General features: G+C 46.0%; 1 protein-coding gene across 17 annotated transcripts in view; it reads right to left on the minus strand.

The window, feature by feature from the left end:
* Window positions 1-18,306, minus strand: part of ANKS1A (ankyrin repeat and sterile alpha motif domain containing 1A) — a 1,389,901-nt gene that overhangs the window by 979,259 nt on the left and 392,336 nt on the right. For all 17 annotated transcript variants that reach the window (XR_014978931.1, XR_014978928.1, XR_014978939.1 and 14 more), the window contains exon 2: window positions 7,877-7,957. Coding sequence is in view for 13 of the 17 variants with exons in the window: in XM_085645485.1 (XP_085501611.1) it covers window positions 7,877-7,957 (81 nt within the window). In the remaining 4 variants the exon portion in view is untranslated. The remainder of the gene's footprint in view (window positions 1-7,876; window positions 7,958-18,306) is intronic.

Here is an 18,306-nt window from a genome sequence, read left to right on the forward strand (position 1 = left end):
TGTCATACGAATTGGAATACTAACCCCTCGCCAATTCTGGCGACGGGGTTAGCATTCCGCCCTTCTAGAGGGACACGACATGTACAGTGCCTGAAACCCGGGTAAAATCAGACATAGCCTCAGCTCCACAAAATGGATGCTGCCACCACAGACACAAGTCTGCCCTCCTGCTGCTGGGAGTCCTTCCAGCTTGGGAGGTGTGGACAAAGGGTTTCCTGCCAGGGGAGGTGCGTGCACCACCCCAGACAGGATTTTGTGTATTGGTCAGGTAGGGCTTGAAATAAACCAGACATGCCTGTGGCTCACAAGGAGCCTCGGTGCATATGCCAGTTCAAACCGGTCCTGGGGCACACCAGTCCCGGGCCTGGGGCGAGCTGGACAAAGGATTGGGGGTGTAACCACCCCCCTTCCTGGTCCCACCCATAGGGAGGGACCTAGCAGGTAGTCCGGCCCCTAGAATCCGCTTAAAGGTAGGAGCTGTGTCCTAAGACTTCAGACATCCTGAAATCAACTTAACACTAAGAAGAAGACGGGAACTTCGACGCTCTGCTGCACAGAGGACTGAAGCCAATCTCCCCTGTGGTCAGGGAGTGACCACCTTGCTAACGCAAGCACCATCCAGCGAATCGACGTCTGCTTTGCCGCCGCCTCCCGCCGGAGCCCGAGCCCAGAGACTGACAAGACCTGGACCTCCAGACCTCTCACCGCCCGATCCACAGTCCCTGAAAAGAGGAGACCCGTGGAGGCACCGAGACACGTGGAGCCAGCCATCTTGGAACGACTACGACAAGCTGACAAGTGCAACAACCGAGGCTCCCTCCAAGTTGTGCTTTGGGATCTGAGAAGCCCAACTCTCGAGCAGCATTTGCACCAAAGGTGAGCCCTCCAGCATCTCCACGATCTGCGTGGGGCCCTTCTGCATTTTGCCACTCGACGCGCCTAACCGGTTGCTGGCCCGCTGGCTAGTGGCCATCTTGGCGACGAACTCTACGAAAAACACCGCTGGTCTGGTTGCTCCAGACTGGCCCTTGCTCCTCTCCAAAGGAGCAATCCCTCTGACCTTGCTGGTCAGAACCAACAGCTGATTTCCGAATCCTCCTGCAATTGCTTTTGCCAAGGCTTGTTTGCTTCGACCAAGTCGCCGACACCGCCGACAGCGAGAGCCTGCGTGGGACAGCTCGTGAGCCGACTCCTGGACGTCGTCGACCTTCAGGGACCACGTGGCTGCGGAGACAAGCTACCCCTCATCACCTGTTTGCACCCGACATCGCCTGGTACCTACCTGGTGCCACGCCGGTCACTGGCTAGTGACTGTGAACACTGTCCCCTCTGCTTTCAGGTCTTCTGCAACTCCGATCCACCCTTGGATCCACCGCATCTCTCCCGGACCGACCGCCTGCAGCATCCTTGTCCCAGGCTCAACGGAACAGATAGAAGAAACCCGACGCACTTTGAGGCCTATGCACCCGCTTCCTGTGGGTGAGGTAAAGCTGGTACTCCGGTGCCCATGTGTAGTAATACATCTCTAGTGCCTGTGTTCCAAATCTTAAGTTCCTAGTCAACCCGGAAGATCTCCTTTGCAGTAACTTTGTACTTTTTACGCACCCATTGAAACCTATGGGAGCACGCGTGTGACTATTTGCTCTGCACACGCCACCCGTGGACCTCCTGGTCACTAACTGACGTTAGCTCCTTGTAGGCCCAGCGATTCTAGAGGCCCTAGGCCTTTTCCCTTTTCTGTTCGTGGTACTTATACCACTATTTTAGTATATGGTTTGAGTGGCCACCAGGGCCTACCCATATAACGTGCAACTTCTGTGTATTCTGTGATAATCTTGTTTGACGATTTGTGCTCCTGTGCTCATAAAGAGACTAGGGGTTACTTTGAGAAATAAATACATATATATTTTGAATATATATCTGTGTGGTGTCCTTTCATTGGTATAAAAGGGGGTTACATTTGGTAAAACAGCTGGCTTAACACGCATCACGAGTTTAGCCTCAAAGACTGCTTAGCCTACGCTACCACTAGGGAAGCTAGTCCGAAAAGGTTGACTTACAACCACACCATAAGGGTTGCTTGGCATGGTACAAGGTGATCACTTTAACTAGTGAGCATCATATACCAGGCCAACTTCTCACAGCCTGGATCTCACTTACTCTTCTGAGAGAGGTGATTGCGACTAGGAAAGCTACTTTCCATGTAAGGAACTGCAGTTCGCATTTGTGCAAAGGTTCAAATGGAGGACCCATGAGCCTAGTAAGGACAATGTTTAAATTCCACACTGGAAAGGGTGGGATTGTGGGAGGAATTATCCTTTTAAAGTCTACCATGAACGCTTTAATAGCAGGTACCCTAAATAATGACAAATGTCTGTTTTGAAGGTAAGCGGCAATGGCCACAAGATGTAATCTTATGGACATGTATGCTAGATTACATCTTTGTAGATGCAGTAAGTAGCAAATTATATTTTGAATGGAAGCATCTAGTGGGTCAGTCTTGTTATTGCAGTAAATGACAATCTTTTGCATTTGGCTGCAAAGCAAGCTATGGTAGTAGGGTGTCTAGAGGTAACCGAACTCTAGGACTTCAGGAGCCAGATTGCCAGGTTAATTTGAGCTGGGTCTGGATGCCTTATCTCTCCATAGTTCTGTGTAAGAAGGTTTGGGGAGAAGTGTAGTTTTTGGTGATGAACGACAGAGTTCCAGAAGTGTTGTGAACCATGGTTGCCGGGCCCATGTTGGAGCAACTAGGATCATTTTGAGAGACTGTTTGAGCTTGCGCAGCACTAATGGAATGAGTGGGAGTGGCGGAAAAGCGTACGCAAATCTGCCTGACCAATTCATCCATATTGCATTGCCCTTGGACAATGGGTGTGGATACCTGGCAGCGAAGGTTGGGCATTTTGCATTTGCGTGTGTGGCGGACAGATCTATGTCTGGATGGCACCACATGTGAAAGAATGGATGAAGAACTTGAGGATGAAATTCCCATTCGTGTATCTGCTGTGTCTGAGGACTGAGCAGATCCACAATCCGATTGTGTATCCCTGGAAGATGTTCTGCTAAAAGGTATATCTTTTGTGGGATGGCCCATCTCCATATGTTTTGCGCTAGTTGAGAAAGCTGCAAAGAAAGTGTTCCTCCTTGTTTTTTTACACAATGCATTGCTGTCATATTGTCCGTGCAGACAAGGACAGTTTTGTTGGGGAGATGTGGCTGGAATGGTTTTAAAGCGACAAAGATCGCTAGTAACTCCAGTTGGTTGATGTGGAGCATTTTTTGTTGAGGGGTCCACCTGTCCTGAATGGTGTGGTTTTGGAGATGGGCTCCCCAGCCGGTGAGTGATGCATCTGTTTGCATCATTTGTGGAACTGGGTCTAGGAACGGCCGCCCTTTGGAAAGGTTTTGTGTGTTCCACCATTGCAGAGAGCGATGTGTGCGGCTGTCCACCAACACCAGATCTGAAAGTTGACCTCGAGCCTGGTTCCACTGACGTGCTAAGCATTCCTGTAAAGGGCGCATCTGAAGTCTTGCATGGGGTACTATGAAAATGCAAGAGGCCATCATTCCTATGAGCTGCATGAACACCCGAGCTGGTAGTGAGTATTGGGGCTGAAATTTTGTGATGAGGGTTGGCATACTGGCTGATTGGGGGTATGCAAGTGATTTGGAAGTGTCTATTGTGGCCCCTAGATACTGATGTATGTGGGAGGGCTGGAGATGTGATTTGGTGAGATTTATGGTGAACCCCAAGTTGTGGAGTAGATGAATTGTTTGTAAAGTGTGATGAACACACTGGTTGTGTGACTTGGCTTTTATCATATTTATAAGGGACAAGGGAGCCCAAAAAGATAAGTGAGGACCTTGGGTAATAGTTCAGTACAAACAACAATGATCCTCAAATGGTTAGGATAATGATTAGATAAATACAGTTCAGAATCAATACTATATTCTGGAAGTCCAGCCGGACAACCGATTTAATTTTTCAATAAAAAAATGCGCACATATAGGAACAAAGTACTTGTGGGACACAATCCTGTATCCGATTAGAAGGGGTCGACCCCTTCTAAAATAGCATGCACGTTAATCCATTGTGTTAAAAAAGTGCAATTGCTGTTTTGAAAGAGCTTACAACATTGGATAAAAGCTCCTATTGTCTTGCCTGAAATGCCTTTGTTTGTTTTGTAATGTTATTGTTCTAATCGGATACAGGACTGTGTGCACAAGTACTTTGTTCCTATATGTGTGCATTTTTTTTATTGAAAAATTAAAATCGGTTGTCCGGCTGGACTTCCAGAATATAGTATCGATTCTGAACTGTATTTATCTAATCATTATCCTAACCATTTCAGGATCATTGTTGTTTGTACTTGGCTTTTATCAGCCAGTCGTCCAGGTATGGAAACGCATGAATTTGTTGTCTCTGCACAAGTGGGCGGCTACCATCGCCAGACACTTTGTGAAGACTCTGGGTACTGTGGTTACTCCGAATGGGAGAACCTTGAACTGATAGTGTTGACCGTTCACTGTAAACCTTAGATATTTCCTATGAGCAGGGTGTATAGGAATATGGAAGTAGGTGTCCTTTAGATCTAGAGTGGCAAGGAAGTCGCCTTGTTGAGGCAGTGGAAGGACCTGTTGAAGAGTGATCATGTGAAAGTGATCTGACTGAATGTAGATATTGAGAGGTCTGAGGTCCAGTATTGGCCTGAGAGTACCGTCTTTTTGCGGAATGAGAAAGTAAAGGGAGTAAACCCCTGTACCTTGATGCTGGAGGGAAACAGGTTCTATTGCCTGCTTTTGAAGCAATGAGAGAACTTCCTGTTTCAGGAGCATTAGATGTTCCATGGACATTGGATGTTGTTTGGGTGGTATGTTTGGGGGATTCTCGGTAAGTTCCAGGCAGTAACCATACTGGATAATTTGTCTTACCCACTTGTCTGTAGTGATGGAGTTCCAGACAGGTAGGAACTGTGAAAGTCTTCCTCCGACCGGAGTGGAATGGTCTGGAGGGAGCAGAGGGAAGTCATTGTTTGGTAGTGAGGGAGGTTCGATTGTTGTTACCTCTGCCTCTCCCTTTGTTATTATTTCCCCTGTAGCCACCTCTAAAATATCCCTTGTTGGGGGATGTTAGTGTGGGGCTTTTGTAGGAAGAGGAAGTAGTGTCTGTACTAATGTTTTTGGATCCGCCCCCATAAAAAGAGCGACAAAAGGAGTCTCGTGTTGTTTGAGACTAACGCTCCCATAGATTTTGCAGTGTTTGTATCTTTTTTCATTTTTTCTAAAGCTGTGTCTACAGCTGGGCCAAACAGGTGTTGTTGATCGAACGGCTGATTTAAGCTTGTTGATTGCACTTCCTGTTTAAAACCAGAAATGTGCAACCATGCATGTCTGCGTAGTAAGACACTGGTGTTAATAGATCTAGAAGCGGTGTCTGCGGCATCGAGGGCACATTTAATTGATGCATTTGTAATTAACTTGCCCTCCTGGACCAGATCATTGGCTTTGGCCTTGTATTGGTCTAGCAAATGTTGAATTAGGTCTTCAAGCTCATCGTAGTGAGCCCTGTCATATCTGGCAAGTAGTGCCTGTGCATTAGCTATCCACTAGTGATTGGCTGCTTGGGAGGCAACTCGTTTACCTGATGCGTCTATCAGTTTAGACTTTGTCTGGAGGTGGAGCATCACCAGTGGTTTGGGAATTAACCTGTTCCTTGCATTGGACACTACCAGAGAATCTAAAGGGAGTGGTCCTTTAATATAGGCGGGATCGTTGGGGGCAGGTTTATATTTCTTATCAATTCTATAATTGAGAATCCTGGTCGTGACGGGGTCTTTAAATATATGTCAGGTGCATGTTTAATGACACCTTTGAGCATAGGCAATGTATGTATTGTCTTTTGTGACTGGGCCTGGAGGCGGGGCTTCTGAAGTTCTCTCTCGGTCTCGACTAAGGCCTGCAGGCGAAGTTTTAACCAGAGCCTTCTTCTTTTCTAGGGGGCCAGGGTAGGGGCATTTGAACTCACTCGTTTACCTGGCGTGATGTGGTCATCGGAGTTGGAGTCATCGGCTTTGGAACGATGTCGAGATCCTCAGAGTCTTCTGCCTCTGGAAAATCTAGACCCTTGTCGAAGATGTCATGTGACACCCGAGAAGCCTGTTGAGCCATAACGTGTCGTCAAGCCCGGCAATCACGGATGGTCTTCTTAAAGCGAAAAGAGGCGCAGGCTTGGCAATCCTTTTCTTCGTGCTCTGGAGAGAGGCAAAGGTTGCAGACCTTGTGGTGGTCACTGTGTGGAAATTTAGCTCCACACTGGGGGCATTTTTTGAATGGAGTCCTTTCCATTAGCCGTAGGCCCGAATGGCGCCGCTAGTCACATCCGAACCCGATGGCGGAAAAAAACAATCTAAAGATGGAGTCGATGCTCATGCGCACTATTGTCCAAGGGAGGAGTCACCTATCTCGTGACTACAAAGATTTCTTCCAAGACAACAACAAACTGCAATCATCCGAGCCCAACACCAGATGGCGATCTATGCACAAGTATGTATTCTGCAGCTCATATGCCTCGAACACACTCATTATATCACTTGTGGACCAGCAGAGGTCTCAGAAGGACTGCCCTGCTGCTGGAAGGACTGCCCTACTGCCTTGGGAAGGAAGCCTTTACTTGCTCTTTGAATTCAGAACCACCAATGTGACTCCAAGGGCTAGCAGACTTGCCTCCTGCTTTGAGCTACAGGGGCCCCTCTGGAACTGCCTAGCTGACCTGCAACTGGACCTGCCTGAACCCTGCTGGCTTCTGCTAGAGTCCGTCCTGATCCCCAAGAAGCGTCTCCCCAGGTCTACCTCCTAAAGTTAAAAGGAGAAATCTGGACGTTTTGGGGTCTTTGCAACAGCAAAATGGCCCATTTGCGCCACAACTCTGCCATCCGCTACAACACCAAGCGCCAAGCTCCAGTGAACCCTCGCTGTTCTTGTTACAGCGACCACCAGCAATGCAAGATCTGCAGTGTGCACAACAGCAACAACAGCCCAAGGTGTTCGTCAACACGAAGCTCCAGCAACAACCGTCCGTGATGCCCGACCAGATCTTCGTGCTACAGCAACGACTGTCCGCAACGCCAGACCTGTGTTTCGCGCTACAAGTATCTGTGACTCGCTCCTTTTGACTTTCTTCACCACAAACTGGACTTCATCACAGTCAGCCTGAACTTGTGACTTTCCCGTTGTCTAACACGACCAGATAATTGCAAGTGAACCTTTGTGCTATTATGTGCTACACTTCCCAAAAACGTTGAAGTACATATTCCCTGTTCTATGGATTTTTGTTCTGGTATCATTTTATTCATAAAAATTTACTTTATTTTCCTAAATTAGTGTGGATTTTTCTTCTGTTGGTTTTCACTTTATTTCTGTTTGTGTACTGCATAAATACTTTACACATTGCCTCCAAGTTAAGCTTGACTGCTTTTGTGCTTAACTACTAGAGGGTTAAGCACAGGTTAATTTAGTGACTTTGGTGGTTCACCCTGACAGAGACTGTGGTTTTTGCATGAGAAGGATCTTCATCCCCCCGACCCCCACACCCCCCAACCCCCGCCCGCCAAAAATCAATGTCCTACAAATATGCACTCTGGTAGAGTGCTTACATTCAAAGAAACAATGACAGGACAAAGGTAATGCATCCACGCTCCAGGGGAGGGACAAAATACATGAAAAGGAAATTAGTTTATGGCAGCAGACCCATAAGAAACAAACAAAAGAGTGACAATGAAGCCTACCAATAGTAAGTAATCTGTAAAACAAAAGGTCTTTAAGACCATGCGTCGTCTAGGCAAGATTTAAAAATCAAGAAAGCAAGAGGCATTACCTATGTCCATTCAGAGATGCATGGTGTAGAGGCGTGTACCCTGTGCTGTCAACACAATTCACATTCGGCCCACGCCAGATGCTGTAAAAAAAAAAAAAGGGAGAGGCGTTATTAATGCTTAGTGGCATACAACAAACACTTGTGGTGCCAGGTCTCTACTAAACATTAATTTGCATAGCGGTCTTTCCAAATGAGTTCGGCTAAGCTTTTGTAAATCCTGCCATACTTATCAGCAACTAGCATGGCCTGAATTGCCCAGTCTTCATCGGTTTATCATAACGAAAGACAAAAAAAACTGCTCCTAGATCAGCTAGTTTCTTGTTCACCTTCGAGTTTTAAAACCAACCAACATGGAAATATAAACATCTTATACACATACCAGGCCCTGTGGCCCATCCCCATATACAGGCAACCTGGGAGAGTGGGCACACTGGTGCCTCCCCAGCCCAATGACGGTCCCAGGGACCAATCCCCCAGCCAATACGTTGAAGGGGAGGAGGGCCACGCAGCCCTCACCACGGGTTCATTTTGGCCCGGGGGACCCATCCCCCGCAGCCTTGCCAATTAGTTCAAGGGGAGAGGGTCGTGCCCCACCCCTCCCCAGGCCAATTACAGCCCCCAGGGATCTCATCCTCTGGGGCCCAGCTAATTATTGGTGGGTGCCTAGGCCCCACCCAAGGCACCCGGATGCACTATGGGGGACTGTAGGGAGAAGCTCAATGCCACCATGGTCCCTGCCAACACTGCTCCCGCAGGCAGGGAGCAGCAAAATAAGCTACATGCAGGAGTAATTATTTCCCCAAAACAGATGAAGTCTTCTCCCAGCAGTCAGGAGCAGTTTTCCTGCTTCCGCCAGCTGCGAAAGGACTTACTGTTTGCGCTCGCTTGGCAGGAGCTGTCAAAACTCCCGTCAAGCAAAAGCAAACAACTATGTCCCGAGGGTGGGCACCTCAGGAGCTAGGTAGCCGGCCCTGTGGGGTGGCGGTCCCCAGTGAGGTGATCTATCCCAGTGGACCCCTGCTAATACCATGGTCCTTTGATCTTACCTGAGGGGACGGGCAAGGGGCAGAGTTTGGTACAACGGCCACACAAGCTGATGTTTTGGCATCTTGCCATGACTGGGTGCAGTTAATCAGTCTCATATCTTGATGTCATGTGTAGTGGGAGCACCTACAAGGAGTCTTCCTGTGGCCAGAAAATAGTGGTGAGCAGAGACAAGCACACAGACTGTTCAGAGTCACCCCAATGAAGAAGGTAAGCAGACACAAGAGACAAACTCGGATCGCTGTAGTCTGCATCACAGTATTTGGTCCTATATAGGGATGTGGTGCAACCATACTTAAAGCGCAAAAGAGTACAGTCCTCTTCCGGGAAAGAAGCTGGGAGGCCGCGCAAATGGACTCTATGTGACTTCTAACAGAATAAATGGTGGTTTTACTTTCAGTAACATAAAATATAGGGATGTGAAAGGAATGTATGGACAACACTCTAGATGAGAGAAACACGGACTGCTACCTTGAACTTTGAAATAGAGTTTACACGAAGATTTCTTCATGTGATATTTAGCAATGTGAAGTAGTTTTTCCTTATCAAATATGAATATTATGATAAAAATGTACTTCTGTCATTCTTGTTCATGTTATGCTCCTGATGAAGGGTAATGTATATATTCAAAACACAGGAGTTCAATGTTTCATTGAAGTTCATGTTTCATTGAAGTTCATTCATTTAAAAATCATTACTTTCAAGTGGATCTTGGTTCTTTATGGAATGAAAATGTAAGATTAACATGAATATATGAATTTACAAATAAATGTATGAAATATGTTTCTGGATTGAGTGCTCTTATTTGAGTTTGGAAATATAACCTCTTTCATGGAAAATATGATCATATATTAAACTCCTTAATCGAAAAGCCATAGAAATCCCTTGGTCCAAGAGTACTTAGAATTGTGCAGTCGAACATGGTCATGTGTTCATATATTTTACTCTGATGACAATTCTATGTGCCACAGAGCTATGAGTATGAATGTAAACGCAAGGAAGACCACACCTGTGCTTTATGTAGTCTGGCTACATTCTTCCTCACCTCAGAGCACTGTTGCAGTTGGTCGACTAAATCACATTAAAAACAGGTTACTTGCTACTCCAGGGACGCCAAATTTCCATGCCTGGTTCAGTTATCTCTGCTGCACTAATGTAAATAATTCCACATAGTAGAAAGAAGAACGTGCATACCTGGGTCACTATAGCGACTGTAAAATGTGTTTGGCAGTTGCCTTTGGGTTGGCACAAGAAGGCATAAGTGAATGGATGACCGACACCTCTGATTAGCATAAAGCCTACTAGTCACCCTACACCCTTATGCTTTGCATAAACAAAGGGTACCCACCGAAATCTGCTATGCTACCCTTAATGTCAAAGCACTACCTCAAACACATCGAAACTTGTGGGAATTTAGAGGACCCAAGGATGACAGACTACACAGTTGCATGTCGCTATATAGATGTCAACAATATTTGCCTAAATATAAATATAACATCAATTGGACTGCCTGTAACTACGTTTTCACGGTAAGAGTATATTTATTTTAGCAACTCAGACAGTTGTACACTACAAAAAAAGGTACACAGTTACTGGGTACTAGCAGCGTTATAAATAGCAAGCAGATTCAATGCTGTACCCAAGATAAGTCACATTATAGAATCAACCCACATATCACTAAACCGCCTTCACCTAAAAGCTGACTGTGATCACTGTTTTTAATAATGAGCTACAGTGTTCACCTAGCTCATAGAATGAGCCTTGCACTCAGACATGTGTAGCAAAAATAGATTTAGAATCATTAACTTCCCATGTAGAAAGCTGAATATGTACATTACCATCCCAATCGCTGCTAGCTACAAGTTCTCGAAATAAACTACTCCCTAGAAAAATTGCTTTTCATGTGTTTGAATTATATGGAATCCGTTACTTACCCTGTAAGTATCTGTTCTTGGCATGAAGTGGTGTAGATTCACAAGCTTTGCATATGTGCGCCATCTAGTGTTTGCTTGGATGATTAAAAGTTGTTTTTAGGTCTCGCTGAGTCAGCGCATGCACTGCCCTGCAAGACATTTTGTGTGTGGGCTTTTAAAAGTCCTACCATAGGCTTTTGGCTGGCGCAGAGCGAGCGGTTACGCGCATAATGACGAGCAGAGGCGCCATATGGCTTTTCTCTCTCGTCATGGTGCGCGCACACCACTCGCCAGCCTGCTTTTTTTTTTTGTATTTCCTTTTTGCGCGTGCACGCTTTCAACTCCCGCTTCTCCCCCTCCCCCACCACATATTGCGCGCTTGCGGCCAATGCTTTTTTTTTTTTAACTGTGTCTCATGACTTGCCACTGCATCTTAAAATCTGCCCACCACAGGAGTCCGGGAACAGTGACGTAGTGCATCTCCCGGAGACTAGAAATTGCCAACAGACATCCATCAGCACTGTTGACACTACTTGCGTTGTATGTCTATACGTGCACGTAAAGTATATCATCTGTTGACGCGCAGAGCCTATGGAATTAGAGGGTCGTCACATGACACAGGTGGATTTTTTGATCTGAAAATCACGTTGAAACCTGCTCCCTGAAGTGTAAATTTCCATGCACGCCGCCCAAACAACAGGCTCTTTGGGCAATAATTGCTGGATGGATCCAAACACAAGTCAAAAACACGGATTATAACGTGGCATAGCTTTCACCGACTGTGTCTGAAACTCCCATGACAGTTATGGGGCTCGGGCCCTCGGTGTTTGTCTTCATGTTGTCTCTCGACAGCAGCATATGCTTTTGTTTACTATTCTTTCCCCTTCACCAGCGCACACAGGACCGGGGATTCCCCGGGGAGATGTTGGCAGCATCCAGAAGCATTGTATTTACCAATGCCTTGCAGGCGTTTATGTGCCCAAGGTGCCTCGTTCAGTGCTGTTTCTGTGTTTATATTAAACTGCTATGTTTTTACGCTGTCGACGCTCTTAACATAATTCATTCGCCACCGTTTAGATATTGGATTGTGCGTGCCGTGTGCAGGATTGCATCCTACCACCCCCTGCTGGTGCATGAACATAAAAATGAGACCTCCTCCCCTTTTTTAGCGTGGATGACTATCTCTACCGTGTATTTGTATTTTTCTTGCTTACTGCTGATTTGGTTTCCTATGCGCTGCCTTCTAGTAGCACCTTCTGTGATGCTGCGTTGCTGTACCCTCCAAAGGAGAGCGAAGATGGGCTGGAATTGTGGGGTTTTTTTCTCCAGAGCGAGCGGTTTATCCCTATAACCAACCCCTGTGAAAGGATGATTGCAGGTGTTTAATGGAAAGCTTCTTGTATTTGTGGCGAATTACATTTGAAGTATTTAGGTTGTTATCTTAATAAACAATATTGACGTAATTGTGATCCTTTTAGTTATGCTTTTAATAATGGCCTAATTGTGCCTACCTCCACAGAGAGATTGGCTTGTCCTCGACGACCGAGTGATGCCTGGCGATTATGAAATGGGCTGGATACACACATGCAAGGTTTAGCGTGTTTACTATTTTTAACCGTGGCTTAGTCTGCTCGTGTTTTTCAATCTAGGTTTATCAGCAGAGCAGATTATGATGTGGAGATCTCCCTTTTTTTGTCCAACATTTGGACATGAAAATCTAAACCATCTTTTTGATAGATTGTTTACAAGAAGCGATTCTATTGCTGTCATCTAAACATTCTTACCATTATTTGTTTTGTTTCTCATTGAAGTGTTTTTAAATCTGCTTGTTTGTCATATGCTTCCGATTTACATTCGTTATCCCATGTTTGAGTGAAGGAGTGCACAGCTGCTTCTGGTGATGGGCTAGAACATAGTAAAACCATTTGTCTATGGAGGCGCAGTAAGTTTAAAAAAACAAGCATTGGCATAGCCAATAGGTCTCACCTTTGGGACCTTACAAGTGTTTAGCCATGCAACGGTTGATATTGTTGCACCAAGGATATTGTGCTGCATAACTAAATAATTATAAGGTTCCAAAAGCGAGACCTATTGGCTATGCCAATGCTTGTTGTTCCAAGAAGTTTACTTCGAGTCACGAGGCTGTGTGGCTCCTCCTCTTGGTAATACTACACACGCTCATCGACGCCATCTTCAGATTGTTTTCCAGTGAGAATGTAAGAATGGTGTATATGAAAGCAATGAGATGCCCATGCGTTAGTATGAAATAAAGTGTATGAAATGCAACCTACACAAGATTTATTGGGGAGGAGGGTTGGCGCATGTGAATTTACAGCACTACATGCCAAGAACACATGCTTACAGTACAAGTATCATAATACATTCTAGGCTTGTGTGCTATAAATACACATGCTTTGCATAGACTGTAAAGCGATACCTCTCCGTAGGCAGTGGTTAACTTGTGGGGGTTGCAGTTGTTTGAAAAAGAGTCTCAAGTAAGGCCTGTCCAACATAGGCCTGTTGTTGTGCAAATACATCCACACAATAATGTTTTTGAAGGTGTGTGGAGTAGACCATGTTGCTGCTTCACAAATATCAGCAATAGGAATGTTCCCTAAGAAACCCATGGAAGCTCCATTCTTTCTAGTGGAGTGGGCTTTTGGGGGAACAGGTGAAAGTCCTTTAGCTTTTGCATAGCATGTTTGGATGTTTTTCTAAATGATTTAGTCCTGTCGATGTAATACATTAGTGCCCTTTTGACATCTAAAGTGTGTAATGCCGTTTCTGCAACTGTGTTTGTTTGCAGGGAAAAAAACTGGTAAATCAATGGATTGATTAATATGAAAATTGGAAACCACTTTTGGTGGGAAATTTGGGTTAGTTTTAAGTACTACTCTGTCCCGATGTAGTTGAAAAAAAACCTCTTCAAGAGTTAACGCCTGAATTTCACTGACTCTTCTAAGAGAAGTAATAGCGGTTAAAAAGGCAAGTTTCCGAAAGGCACTGCAATTGACAAGAGTGAAATGGTTCAAAGGGAGGACCCATTAATCTTGTTAGGACACAGTTTAAATTCCATGCTGGGGCAGGTGGAAGTCTAGGAGGAATTATCCTCTAAAGTCCCTCCATTAAGGCTTTCCTAACTAGAATTTTAAACACAGATGTGTTGTCTATTTTGCAGATATGCTGCAATAGCTGTAAGATGTAATTGTATAGAAGTGTATGCCAATCCTGCAGTTTGTAAATGCAATAGGTATAAAATAATTGTCTGTACCTTTGCATCAGGGTTGACGTCTGTCGTGTAGTTCTAATAAATCTATATACGATCTGCATGTTTAGATAACAAACTAAGGGATTGGTGTCCAGACTGATTCCAGAAACCCCCAAAGGATATTTTAGTCTGTAGACCAGCTAGCTCAAAGTGCCACTATAAGCCCCACAACCTTACCAAGGAGCCAATAGCTTCTGGCAACTATCGAACTTGACAACCCTAACCCCTCAGGGATAGTGGAAACAGTACAGTACTTTTCGTTCTGTCACTAGTGCTCACTTCTTTCTCAGAGCGATATACAGAATAAACGATGGGGACATTTTCAAGAAGAATTTATTGAACCAGCATAATTCTAGTATAAAATACGTGTGCTGCAACAACCATTAGACAGACAGATATATACTATTAGGAGCACCAACAAAGTAAATAAAAGGTAGAATTCTACCATGTGCTAAAACTGTGAATATATGCAGGTATATAGATACATGGCAGTAATCATTGTGAGAAGGTGGCCTGATATATGCTGTCCACTAGTTCTAGTGGGCACCTTGTATCAGTCCAAACAACCCCTTATGGTGATAGGTTAAAGACAACCTTTATTGAAAGCTATCCTAGTGGTAGCTATGGAGAGCAGCCTTCAGGCTAAGTCTTGAAGGAATGTAAAGCAGCTTGTTTTACCAGTTTATAATCTCTTGAATGATCAAATGAAAGGACAACCACGCCAGGTATATATTTAAAATATATGTATTAAGGTTGACACACACCCCTCTAGTCTCTTTATGAGACTGCAGTTCGAAGTACTTAAGTTACAAGATAGCAATTATCAGTAAAAGCACAAATACACGTTTGGGCCCTAGGGGCGTACCAAACCATATATCAAAAAAGTGGTACAAGAACCACGACTGGAACAGGCACTAGGCCTATTGCCTCTAGAATCGCTGGGACTCCAAGGAACCACCCAAGGTAGTAACACAGGGGATCCACGGGGACTGTATGCAGTGTGTAAACACAACCGCGGATTCCTATTATCTTCTATGGGCAATGTCGCGGTTGGAAATTTAAAGACTAGGGACACTTCTAATCGAGTCTGGACCAAACCCTTTTGGACTTAAGAAGTTCTAGGGCTAGCACCCACGAGAGCACCAGAGTACTAGAGTTACCTCACCCAGGGAAGCCGGGTGCATAGGTGTCTTTTGGTGTCGGGTCGCGTCGTCGATTCCAATGGAAGCCTGCAAAGAACTGCTGCTGCCGGGAAGAAGAGAAGTGTCCGAAGAGATCCAAGCCTGGATCTGGGATGTAAGGAACCTGAAAGCAGAGGGGACAGAGTCTGGGTCACTTGCCAGTGACCTAGGGCAGGATGGACCAATGCCCACAGATGTCGGGTGCTTCAGGTGAGTTGATGGATGTCTTGACTCTTCAGCCACGAGGTCCAGGAGGCGTCGACAAAGTCCACGAGACGGATTCGAATTGTTCCACGAAGTCTGTCGAGTGCTGCGGTGTCGGCGACCAGAAAGGACCCAACAGGCCTTGGCAAAGGCAAGTCACTGGAAATCAGAGAAAGGACTGTGGTGCAGACCAGCAAGGTCTGAGGGACTCACCCAGCGAGGGTAAATCGGGGCACGTCTGGAGCAACCAGGTAAGCCCAATCAGAAAAGGAGTCGCCTTCGTGGGGACCTGCTAGCCAACGGGCTAGTGATCGCGAAGGAGCCTCGAGCGATCGCACTTGAAGCTGGCCCACGGGTCACTTGTGGAGTGGAGGCCAACAATCTTCGGTGCAGGAAGTGCTCAAGGCTGGGGCTACTCTGAGCCCAAAGCACAACTTCGAGGAGGACCAGGAAAATAGTGTTGCTGCAAAAGTTCACGGTGTCCAGGGGTCACGGTTCCACGTCACCCACGATAGCCACGTGCCTCAGCTTTGCTGTGGACTCAGGGTAGCCTCGGGGAAGTCTGGAAATCCACCTCTGGGGATGCAGAGACTTCGGCGTCCGGCGAGAGCTTCAGAATTGCAGACTGGTCAGTTGCTTCTTTGGTGCCTGCCAAGCAGGGGAGTCACTCCTTGACCCCAAGGGAGATCTCTTCAGTCTTCTAGTCTGGATAGAACATCGAAGGTACAGGATGTACGTTGCAGAGTTTCGTCCAGGGTAATCTAAAGTCCTAGGGACTGGATTCCTATACTTCTAGTAAGTTTAGGGGATGGACTAACTCTAAGGCCCCACCTATGGGTGGACCAGAAAAGAGGGGTGGTTACACTCATTTCCTTTGTCCAGTTTCGCGCCAGAGCTGGGGCAGGTAGCCCCTGTAACTGGTTTGAACTGGGCTATGCACAGGGACACCAAACGTGCCCCCAGTGCAGGACTTCAAAGCACCAGAGTGCTCCTGCCCAGCCCCAATACACATCAGCCTGTCTGGGGAGGTGGGGACACCTCCCTCGACAGGAAATCTATTGTCCAGGCCTCCCCTGCCAGAGTTTCGGTCAGCAGCAGGAGGCCAGACCCGTGTCTGTGGCATCCATTTTGTGATGCCAGGGCTCAGGAAAGTCCTACCGGGTTTAGCCAGTGTGAACATGTCTCTCCCTCTAGAAGGGTGGAATGCTACCCCCGCCGCCAGAATTGGCGGGGGGTAGTATTCCAAAGCGTTTGACACCAAACACGACATGTTTTGATGCAGCCATCCCAAAGTTAGCATTTACTGCGAGGTTATAATGCACTTAATAGTATATGGTATGGCTGTATCACAGAACAGCCATAAGGAAATATTTCCGAAAGCTGCAGAGGGGTTCAGCTTATGCTTGGGCACCCTCTCACACAAAACCAAGCACTCTGCCTTCAGGATTGTCAAGGCCTGCCATAGGTGTGGCTTATAGGTTTATGTGTCTGTATAGGGTAGTGATATAGGTAGCCTATACCACAGTAAGAGGTGCAAGCACACCCTTACCCAGGCTGCAGTAGCAGACCTGTGGTGCCATTTTGGAGTGCTTCCCAGGGGTGGCATAATATATGCTGCAGCCCCTGGTAGGCCTCTGAGGTACCTATGCCCTAGGTACATAGTATACCATATACTAGGGGCTTATAAGGCACTCCAGAATCCAATTAGATATGAACCTAATGTACATGGAAACCATTTTAGAGAGGAAGCAGCTGTGGTCCTGATTAGCAGGGCCACAGCCAGACTAAGGTCGAAAAACAGTGAAACACCAGCAAAAAAGTGGGGGTACCCATGTGAAGCAGATCCTACTCTCCTACAATCATGAGTACTCCTAAGATGCAAATCCTAACAAAGTGTACCTAGCATGCATGTAGGTGTATAGCCAAGAATCCCCATAGGAAAGAGCCAACCCCATTACCTGATCTCGAGTTGGACACCCAGCGAGGGATGTCAGCCCACTGCGTGCTGGAGTGCCTGAGTACAGGGACCTCAGTGTCTCAGGTTAGCATGGAAGCATCTCCTCGGATTTGTCCAGCAAAGATGTGGTGCTTATATACCCAAAAGGTACCCTTTGGGGATCTACGTAAAATGGTTCTGTGGACCTGTCGTTCAAGGATGACGATAGTGGTGGCTTTTGTACAGAGTTATTATACAGAAGATGGTAATCCTCCTTTGCCGATACTAAGAATCCTCATGCATAATAAATGAGGCTAGTTTTTTCAACAGAACCACACGCCATTTATTCGGTACATAACTAGGTAAAAGGTCAGCTCCAGAACCGTTATGTAGAGCAAGGTATGACAAATATAGGTAAAAGATTGTGCATCTACCTAGGACTATATTGGGGTACATTGGCACTCAGGACAACGTCTTGTTCGTGGCACAACACAACAATTTTTTTTCCCTTTAGCTGCATATTATTGCTTTGTGGTTGGTTTACAAGCCTCTATAAAATGTTCATACATTCTTGAGGTAAATTTAAGTATCTGAATTTTAAGACTTCAGGAACCAAATTGCAAGATCCGTTTCTTTGTTATTGGGATGTCTTAATGTTCCGTGGTTTTGTGTGAAAAGGTCCAAGTTGAGGTGAAGCTTCTCGGGTGGGACTGAAAATAGTTCCAGGAGTGTTGAAAACCATGGTTGTCGAGCCCATGTCAGAGCTATTAGACAAACATCTTTCATCATGATACTGAGTTTCCGGACCACTAATGGAAGTAGCAGGAGAGCAGAAAAAGCGTATGCAAATATCCCTGACCAGTTCGTCCATAGAGCATTGCCTT

Source organism: Triturus cristatus, chromosome 1_1 (assembly GCF_964204655.1).
Source record: "Triturus cristatus chromosome 1_1, aTriCri1.1, whole genome shotgun sequence".
Lineage (NCBI taxonomy): Eukaryota > Metazoa > Chordata > Amphibia > Caudata > Salamandridae > Triturus > Triturus cristatus.